The sequence below is a fragment of the Sinohyriopsis cumingii genome, chromosome 3 (genome assembly GCF_028554795.1).
Source record: "Sinohyriopsis cumingii isolate HCF-2022 chromosome 3, ASM2855479v2, whole genome shotgun sequence".
NCBI lineage: Eukaryota > Metazoa > Mollusca > Bivalvia > Unionida > Unionidae > Sinohyriopsis > Sinohyriopsis cumingii.
In genome coordinates this window covers 153,852,381-153,863,465 of record NC_142963.1, presented here as the reverse complement: position 1 = coordinate 153,863,465, position 11,085 = coordinate 153,852,381, and the positions used below count along the sequence as shown (strand labels likewise).

At 33.3% G+C, this 11,085-nt stretch overlaps 1 protein-coding gene across 1 annotated transcript in view; it reads right to left on the bottom strand.

The window, feature by feature from the left end:
• Positions 1 to 253: 253 nt before the first annotated feature.
• Positions 254 to 11,085, bottom strand: part of LOC149804176 (uncharacterized) — a 193,701-nt gene continuing 182,869 nt past the window's right edge. Inside the window, exons 27-28 of the mRNA XM_089954057.1 lie at positions 6,641 to 6,892; positions 254 to 5,963 (exon numbers count right to left, since the gene is read on the bottom strand). Coding sequence (XP_089810183.1) covers positions 5,884 to 5,963; positions 6,641 to 6,892 — 332 coding nt within the window. The 3' untranslated portion in view covers positions 254 to 5,883. The remainder of the gene's footprint in view (positions 5,964 to 6,640; positions 6,893 to 11,085) is intronic.

The following is an 11,085-nucleotide window of genomic DNA, read 5'->3' as shown; positions in this document are numbered from 1 at the left end:
CCTTGGTATAATTCCTTATGATTTTATGGACAAATGTATGGCTGTTGGTTTCCTTGGTATAGTTCCTATGATTTTATGGACAAATATATGGCTGTTGGTTTCCTTGGTATAATTCCTATGATTTTATGGACAAATGTATGGCTGTTGGTTTCCTTGGTATAATTCCTATGATTTTATGGCCAAATGTACAGCTGTTGGTTTTGCATAATTGGTTCTGTATATTCTTGCATTAATAAATGAAACTATGCTAATCAATATTCAAACGTCTTTATTTCATTTCAACCTGATTATATAACAAAGTCAGAAACAGATACATAACTATAGCCATTTACAAAGTATGCTCTAAGTTTTCATCAAAATGAGGAGGGACTGATTTAGATAAATACAGGTACTCTAATGGCAATCCGATATATAATTCTATCACAGTCAAAATAATAACAATAAATATCTTCAAAATCTGTGCATATTTATATAAATAAAGCTTTATTCTACAAACATATACATTTTAAAGAATACTAGCCTTCTTTTAAAGGTTAAAAGTTAGCATCCTAAAATTATTTGATACTTATGAATTTTTGCATTATATATGTAACTGAACAATTTATCAACAAACATATTAAGTGAAAAAAAATCAATCCAAAAGAATTTTTAAATATCACCTTACATGACCAAATAGTTATCAAACCTCATTTGTGAAACCTTCAAGAAAGATAACAAGTAGTTCCAATTACCCAAGTCATTAATCATTTCAGTTTGAACTGCTAGATATATGTATATAGCTGTCAAAAGTTTTTTTTATTTTTGAACTGCTAGATATATCTATTTAGGTGTCAAAAGAGTACTGTGTATATAGTTTGAACTGCTAGATATATGTATATAGCTGTTCAAAGAGTGTATATAATTTGAACTGCTAGATATATGTATATAGGTGTCTAAAGAGTGTTTATAATTTCAAATGGATATCAGAATGTGAAAATAAGCAGAAGACAAAACGTGAATATAAACATACTTACACTAATGCTGACATCCAGCATCCTAACTCTAATGGAATGAATGCAAATTCACAAAATATTCTTTATAAAAAAAAAACATGCACTACTAAGAACTGAGGATTTTTCAGGCCTTAATGTTTCTGAATTGCAAGAGTTTAAAAACAGAATGTACAAATTATCCCTTTACTTGTTGTGCACAATCTTCTAAGAAAAAAGCAAGACTTATCACAAAAGGACATTGTATTCAACCAAACGCTTGGAACAATCAATTCAAATTAAAGCAGACTTTTGAAGTCTTTGTACCATCAGAGTTAGAATCATAAAGTAATATAATATTACAATCAAACTGCATCTAAGATTGAATAATTTAGCAGGTTTACATTTATCTATCTCATATGTACCCAATATACATTTCAAGGATTAAACTAGAGGAAAATCCCTTTGGAAGAAAAAACTGATTTGTCTGAATTCGGCTTTGTCTTACATCATGACTTAATGTTTTCAAGTTGTAATTTTATGTCAACCCACTCACCCCCACATCCCAAAAGTGAAACCAAAGATGGCATCTGTCCTTGACAAAACTGTTGAATGTAAAAAGAAATTCTTTCATCTTTGAGAAGAGCTTCAATGAAAAAAATCCCTTACAGCATGAACTGAAACCTATCTGTCAAATGATGAGAACAACACCTCCAAGACAATACAGTAGTTGTCATTCCTTATCCATACCTCGATGACCAATTGAAACCTATCTGTCAAATGATGAGAACAACACCTCCAAGATAATACAGTAGTTGTCATTCCTTATCCATAGCTGGATGACCAAACAACATTATGTGCACATCAAATTATCATAGCTTTTATTATGGAAACTTGTGAATTGAGATGAATTTATGTGCACATCAAATTAACATAGTTTTTATTATGGCAACTTGTGAATTGAGATGAATTTTTCTTGGCTGAAACATTCCTCTTTTTAACTTTGAGCTTTTAGGAAATTTTTTATTTACTTGTGCAAATAATTCCAAAGGGTATCATAATGCTTCATGCTTCAGACCTCGTTCTATTTTGCCATGTTTATTTCTATGTGTGACTGAGTTTACTGCCACTTTCTAATAACAATTTTCCCCTTTTTATAGTTTCCCTTTTTTACACTGTCACTCGATCACAGTATATCAGAGGTGTATATCTGCAGAATGGCTACAAGATGTTCTTTTATTTGGTTACATAAAGCTGACCGTATATACTCATGTATAAGCCCATTCATGTATAAGCTGACCGTATATACTCATGTATAAGCTCATTCATGTATAAGCTGACCACCTGAACTGAATATGTAGAAACATTAAAAAGTGCATGACCCGTGCATAAACCAACCTACAAGTCCAAGATGACATCACAAAATGCACATGGTAAGTTCCAATTGCATTTATTTAGGCAAACTTATATTAGCAAAAATTACACGTATATTTATCTTGGGGTTGTTATGTATGATTACTACATGGAAATGTTATAAGTTAATATAATTTGTTTGAAAAGTTGATCGATTTAATTTTCTCTTTCCTTAGTGTTTCTGACTTATTCAGATTTGTGTATGATTTGATAATATGGTGACAAGAATTGAGCATTTGCTTGTTGCTGTAATAGTACTTCTCTGTTCTGACTCTAGTTAATTATTGTTGTTTGTTTATGCGTTATTGCATTTGGAATTTTGTATCAGTGCACCACTAACTATGTTTTTATTTTGCCTTGAAATGGTAAATACTTAACTCAATAAACTGTGATCCCAGTATGACAACAACGAACATTAGGGTTTGGTTCAAATCTCGCATTTAGGCTAGTAAGCATATTTACATCATGGTTTCACCTCATGTACATTAAAGATCTGAACTTGTGCTGAATGAAGTACATCCCACTAAATGAAGTAAATCCCTTGGATTTGAATCATAGGCACCACTGCAATAAACTAATATAACATATCCAAAATACAATAATAAAGTTTTACAAAATAGTACTTCTAAAATTGTTGTAATATACTGTATAAAAATGAGTAGTTTGTTTTGATCTAAGCAACCATCAACCCTTGTTTTACACAGCAAAGGTAATTGTGGTAATATTATGGAGTAAAAGGCAGTTACACATCAAAGTACTGGCATAGTTGCCAGACAAAACTCCCTCTTAAGCCAAGCCACTTTAAGAGTTTTAACAATCAACTTGCCTGGAATTGCTGTCAGAAAACAAAAGACAAATCTGCCAATTATAAACTATGGAGTCACTGAAAGAACCAGCTTTCCAATGTGTGGAAAATTATGATTTTGTTAAAACACAAAACTTAAATAGATCAATGATATCTTAGATGATCTATATTCAGAATTTTAGCCTTTATTATTACCATTTTTTCATGAACATGTAACAGTTATGTGAATATACGCTGGTTATGTACCTTGTACAATTAACATGTGCACCATTTCATAAAATTACCTCATTTTGTTGGATCATATGTATCACTGACAAAAAGTAACATGTGGATCAACATAAATGAAACATCTATGTACATCTTGCTGAAATGTGATCTGGAAGTATGTGATTTGGTAGAAACAATGAATAAAGCAAAATCTACTTCAAATATTTTTGGAAATAAACAAGGATTTTAATGACACCAAGCACAATTTGCACTGTGTAAGTACTGTACATAACAGTACGGCCTGGTCTCTGGGTAAACTTGAATCAGCTTTTAAATTATATGAAGTCTTTATTTACCTTTATTTAAAGTCATGTTGGAAAAAACAGAAAATAAGCATTTGCAATATAATAACATAAACAATCATAGTAGTTTATAACAGTTTAGTAAGTGTTGGGACATCGAAAATATGTTTTTTTTACATTCTTATAAATCCTGGGACAATAATCATTTTTTTCATGTCTCAAGATTTTTAGCCATTATGGTAGAGAACAAAAAAACTTAACAATTTTCAAATTTAGACCTTGGCCTTGGATGCGCCAACCCCCTTCTTCCAGGATTTTATTTTTTCTTAAATTATTTGGCTTACAAACGAGTATATACTGTAAGTAAACTTCTTATTGTGTAACTCTTGTGATGTAAGTCATGATTATTACAGACAGAATATTATCAGATGAATAGCGTTTAATCCATTTTTCCTTACGAAGATCAAGACAGTCCTTCCAAGATCAGTTCTAATTGTCACAAGAAAGTCCTTTCAAGATCAGTTCTAAACGTCACAGGACAGTCCTTCCAAGATCAGTTCTAATTGTCACAAGAAAGTCCTTCCAAGATCAGTTCTAAACGTCACAGGACAGTCCTTCCAAGATCAGTTCTAATTGTCACAAGACAGTCCTTCCAACATCAGTTCTAATTGTCACAGGACAATCCTTCCAAGATCAGTTCTAATTGTCACAAGACAGTCCTTCCAACATCAGTTCTAATTGTCACAGCTATATAACAGCCTTGAAAGCTTTCTTTCGTTTAAATGTCTGTGTGGGGAAAAACAAGTCAAATGCTATCTAGGTTTCAGAAATGTAAAGTTTTCTTTCGAAAAACACAGATTAATATACAAGTTACAATTAGGAGGAGTTCCGCCCTATCTTCAGGTGTCAGAACAGATGAATGTTGTTTTTTATAGCTGATGTATAGTTATCTGCAACAAGGCGTATTGGAAGAATTTGTTTTTGGTAGTATTAATAGTCTCCAGAAAATATGTCCTAGAACTTTACTTTATGGTACCTAAAGTTTTGGTTCTCAAAAATGTCTGAAAGTGTTTTAAAAAAAGTATGCCACATAATGTAAGGAATTTTGCAAGAGACATGCTTGACACACAATAAAATAATTTATTAAATACTGACATAATAAACACGATGTACATCTTCTTCATACAATAACCTTTTTAAATGCGTGTGTCTGGTCTGTTGTAACAGTCAAGAAGCAAAACAGCAGTAACACTTTTAAATCCTAATTCTCATGGAACCTACTATAAAAACTGTCTCACCAGTTTGTGGGTTAATTCAGTGCCTATATTTTACATGCCCTTTGTTCAATCTACTACAATAACTGTGTCTCACCAGTTTGTGGGTTAATTCAGTGCCTATATTCAGTGCCTTTGTTCAGTCTGACAGTACTGGGAAAAGGAGAATGCACTGCCAAAGATGAGATCTTCCAACAGTCAAGAGGAGGTAACTCATCTGATACCCATACATGTACACGTGATTGTGAAATTTTGATGATAACAGTGGGCTCTTTATATTATAAGGTAAACTTCAGGAAAATTACAGATAATTTCAGAAATGTATTGTGTACATATTATGTTAAATAAGGTAAGTGGTATTTTTCACTTCATTTTGTGTTATAAAATTTGAATGCATTGGTCTAACCATGAACTTGGCATATAAATAAATGAGTAGTGAGGGATGTAATATTCTAACTCAAAGTCACCTGGTAAAATATGACAAATAAACATGGAAAGAATATGTTTTTAAGAGTGTTTTGCACATGTCTATAGAAGTTCATAATTTACTGTGGCAGATATCAACATGCAGGCAATATAGATATCTATAGCTAGCATGGAAACTGGAAAACTCTGCTACATGTTTTGATAAAATCTGTGAAGTGTGATAAAAGATAAGAGATGTTGAAGCTCTGAAAATGAAGTTGTTTGACAAAAATATTTTCCCTCAAGTTATCTTAATGTGAGGTTAAACTTTATTAATAATACTTGTATAATTTTCCTGTGTTAGTAGACATTTATGTTGGGTAACAAAACTGAATAAAACAAACCAGCTATAAATACTAAATTATCATATAAAAGTGAGATTAATGATCAGTCTAGTGTATACTGGTCCGTGTTCTGTTTTGGCTGCTGCTGTTCGTTTCTACAGAGATTTAAGGGCAGCAGGCTGTGGACCAGTCAAGCACTTTGTTCCAGGTGGCACCATTGAACATCATCATTCCTGAATAGGTAGCTATATGGAAAAAAGAACTGATTAAGAATGTACTGATACATCATGTAGATGAGAGTCAGATTATTTTCTCCAGTGCCAAAACAAATGATGCATAGGGATAATATTCTTAGTGGTAGGAATACAAAGGGTAGTGATGTAAATTACGACTTCTGCATCATTTGTTATACTGATCACAATGTATAGCCTATTGTGTACTGTATATAGGTATTAAACCCAGAAAAATATGTTCTAGGGCTTGCTTTTAAATGAATATTCCATGTTATTGTAGAATCTTTAATGAATTCAAATAGCACGAGTCCTGACCCCGAGTTCACCAGTATTTGAACGAGACTGAGCCTTTAATTTGAGAAAATATCATAAGTTTTCAAGCCTTTTTAAAACTCATATAAACAACTGCCTTATTGTCATGAAACTGAAATCTGGCTGACACTAAGACAAGTAGCTATTAACACAATTAGTAGATGATTTTAACATCAGTAGAGTTCAGGTTACTGAGTCAGGTCAGACAATTAAATCTTGCATTTAAAAAGGGAAGAAATTATTTTATAAAGACCTACATGTTCTTGGAAATAATAAAATGCAAAGTTAATTGACAAGGATAAGAAAGATGTATTATAAATCCTACATTCCTTTAAATTCACCATGCAAAAAATGAATTATGCCTTCTATCCACTTACCTCCCCAGCTGCCAATGGTGTATGAAGCATCTGGATTGACTTGATCAAGGAGTGTAGTGGTGAATGGCACATTCTTGGCAGCACTCCACATAACACTTGCTTTTGAAGTAGTCAAAATACTCTGCGATATAGTATGCCAGGTCAGTCCTAAATCATCAGAGGCCATAATGGATTGCTTGTTATTGGCATAGCCATACATACGAATAAGCCCACCATCACAACCCAAAAGACTACCCAGGCTCTCATCTAGGGCTGAAATAATAAGGGCAACATGTCAGATGGGGCAAAAAGTAAGGAGAGGGCAACATATCAGACTAGGCAACAAGAGAGGGCAACATGTCAGAATGGGCAACAAGTAAGAGAGGGCAACAAATTAGTAAATGAATTGAAAAGGGATGAGTTAGACTGGGAGAAAAAAGTAAGCAAAGATAAATATGTTTGAAGTATGACAAGAGACATTTCCTCCCATGTGCTGTGACAGTAGTCTTGTCAGCCCAGGTCCCTGACTGGTTTTGTTTGCATTGTAACTCGTCAAAAGGAAATATAAAGGATGATATTTAGGATGTCAATGTGTTGTTGATATAAGGATTATATATGCCCCCCCCATCAGCTGGTGCAGCCACATTATGTTGGTGCAGCTAGATAGCTGGAGGATATGACATCAAAATAATGCTTTTCTTTCTCAGTAATACTATCAATTAACGCAGCTAGGATCCAAATGTCATTGGTGATGAAACAAATTTGCATTTTTTAGTGTGGACAGAAAAATGAAATGATAAGCAAACTATATTATTGTTGTTTTTTTCCAGGAAGAAATAAAAAATTAATTTCTGAAAAACAAATTTCACAATTATACCTAATTTTTGTGGCATTGTGGGAAAAGTCTGACTTCTCTAAGAAGGTTAGCAATTCCATCATATGACAATGAAGCCAAACCAGCTATGAGAAATATTTAATTATGGAAAAATACCTGGAAACTAATTAAGATAATGATGCCTAATGGATGGATCAATGTGTGCAGTTGGTGTATAAAGAAATATCTTTCTTAATGTTTAATGCTGCTACTATAATGACCTTATTTAAAGAGGGTAACACAATTAGCTAAAAACTAATCTACCTTGAGGCCCTCATACAAAGGAATTTATTTATTTAAGCTGCATCTCTGAAGCCACTGAATATATTGGGTTTGGAAGAAGGAAATAGAGTGGGCATTTCTAATCTCAGCTGGAATACTATTCCAGAGCAGAGTTCCAGAGTATTGGAAACTTTTTTTAAATAACTCCTTATTTGGTTTGGGAATTTTATACTGTTTGGTAGACATGGATCGCAGGTGGGGAGTATTACCAGGTAGCCTATACTGGAATAGTGATTGTAAATATTCAGGAGCACTATTCTGAGATATCCTGTACATTAATTTGGCTTTTCTCAAACAGATTCGGTCTTTAATAGGTAATATTTTTAACCTACCAGCTAAACTTTCCTTGCTTTCTTTCTGGATTGATATTAGCCCAAATGCTCTTTTTTGAAGATGTGCCAGCTTTGCTATGTTTTTATCATTTGAATTACCCCATACTGTACTACAGTAGTCCAAATAGGGTTGTATGTAACTGTTATAAAATAGTTTCCTGTGCCTTTCAGGGAGAAAATGTCTTATCCTACTGAGAAGCCAATAACTTGAATTGACTTTTTTACTGGTATGTTTGATATGTTCAGTCCATGATAGGTTATTATCTACCAGAACACCAAGTAGCCTATCATGACAGACTATTTGCAGATTTGTATCCTTCCATGTCAGACATAGTTCATCACTATCAAGATTTGTCCTTCTTTGCCGTGTTGAGATAAGTAATATTTTAGTTTTACCAGTATTTACCACCATGCCATTACATGTGCACCAGTTTTCCAGTTTGTTTAGTGCATTCTGTAAAGAAATTTCGAGCTCATGCTTTGTGTTTTGGATGTCTGACAATGTTGTGTCATCTGCATAGAGATCTGTAGATGATATTGAGTCTCTTAGTAAAAGTGGTAGGTCATTAATAAATAAAATGAATAGTAGTGGACCTAGAATTGAGCCTTGTGGTACCCCATATCTAATTGTTTCAGGTTCAGACGGAACATTATTTATGTAAACATGTTGTGTTCTCTCATTTAAGTATGAAGTAAACCATCTAATTGTTCTTTCATCACACTGGTAGATTTTCAGTTTCTTCAAAAGGATTTCATGATCCACCATGTCAAAAGCTTTCCTGAAATCTACAAATACAGTTCCTATTATTCTACCTTGGTCAAGTGCTTGAAGCCATTTATCAGTTAGGGAGATCAAGGCAGTCTCACAGGAATGGTTCTGTCTAAAGCCTGATTGATTAGGGTGTAACAGCAAGTGTTTGGTTAAATATGACATGAATGAGTCATGGACATGTTTTTCAATCAATTTTGACAAGTTTGGTAGTATTGAAATTGGTCGGTAGTTATCAGCATCATCCTTAGAACCAGATTTGTGAATAGGAGTTACTTTTGCAGTTTTCCATATTTTGGGGACAGATGAGGTTGCAATACTTAAATTAATTATGAATGTTATGCTATCTACAATAGCAAAGGCAGAAGATTTAATGAGTCGTGGACCAATCTGATCAAGTCCTGTAGCTTTCTTGGTATCAAGTTCACTGAGACATTTTTTAACAAAGTTTTTTGACACTGGTGGGATAGAGAAACATACCTCCTTTGAGATTTTACTGCTGCAGAACTTTTTCAGTTCATTAAAGTTGTTTTCTGTCACTGGCTCTTTTAACTTTGTGGTAATGTTGATGAAAAAATCATTGAAAACATTTGCAATGTCAGTTTCATCAGTGACTATGGTGTCATTTACCAGAAGTGAGTGAATTTTATTTGTCTGTTTTTTGTGCGTTCCTCCAGTGAGTTCATTGAAGACTTTCCAAATGGAGTTTGTGTTGCTCTTTTTGTTTTCAAGTAATGATTGATAATAAGTTTTTTTAGCTTTTTTGATCATACTTGTTATTTTATTTCTCCATACTTTATATTGTGCATGGTTTTCCATAGCCTTGAATTTGTCTCGTGTTTTCATAGCATCTAGGATTTCAGTAGTAAGCCAATTATGTTGAAAATCAGTCTTTACTCGATGTACTTTCAGTGGTGCATGCTTAGATACTACATCCATAAATAAGTCAGTCCACACCCTCATGGCTTCATCTATGTCATCCAAATTTTGGATCATACTCCATGGAACTTTATATAGGTCATTGAGAAATTGTTCTTCATTAAAAGTTTTGAACGATCTGTAAGTGATCGTTTTATGTGTATTTTTCTTATTTTTCTTGCATTTAACCTTTCTTGTCAAAAAAGTAGGATAGTGGTCACTAAGACCAACATTTGGTACATTAACACAAGCCACATTGTCTGGTAGGTTAGTATAAATGTGATCAATAAGAGTGCTTGATTTTTCTGTTACCCTTGTAGGCTCATTTACCAGCTGGTCTAGGCCTAATGATTCAATAAATTCCATCCAGTTGTTCCTTATTTGAGTATTGAGAAGGTCCTTATTTATATCTCCGAGTATATATGTTTCTTTCTCCTGTGCTAGAACACTTTCTATTTGTTTCAAAAAGTTATCATTCCAAAATGCTTTGGAGGAAGGTGGTCTATAAATGAAACCAGCTAGGAAAGATTTTGCATTATTTTGAAAAATTTCCACCCAGATACTCTCAATTTCATGTGACTCCAAGTCAAGTCGCCTTTTTACATTTACATCTTCCCTAATGTATACAACAAGACCCCCCCCCGCTGTCTCTCTGTCCCTACGAAATGGTTTATTGTAGCCTTGACAGTGAAATAGATCATCATTGTGGTTAGCATTTAATTTGGTTTCAGTGAGTCCTAAAATATGTATATTACTACTAGATAAATTCCTTTTACATCTTACCTAAATCTCAAGACCTCATGTTAAGTTGGTCTCAAGACCTAAATTTTGTTTACTGCAAGTTGAACACATAAGAAAGATGTATTACAGGTTGAACTGGTAACCTTAAGAGATTAGAGTCAGGGTTAGGGTTAATCCAAAATCAGATTACATACTACAGATTTTTATCTCTGTTTTCCAAAAATTGTGGATTTATTAATTCTTACACAAAATATACAACTGAAGAAAGGGGAATCTAAGACTTCATTTGCAAAAGATTTACCCGTGTGTTGATAAAGGTCTAAAAGGTACAACTTTTGCAGAATTTCTTAAGATATTTTTCTAAATGAGATTCAAATTATGTGCAACTGGTGAACCTCATATTAAGTTGGTCTCAAGACTTCATGTTAAGTTGATCTCAAGACATCATATTAAGTTGGTCTCAAGACATCATATTAACTTGGTCTCAAGACTTCATGTTAAGTTGGTCTCAAGACATCATATTAAGTTGGTCTCAAGACTTCATGTTAAG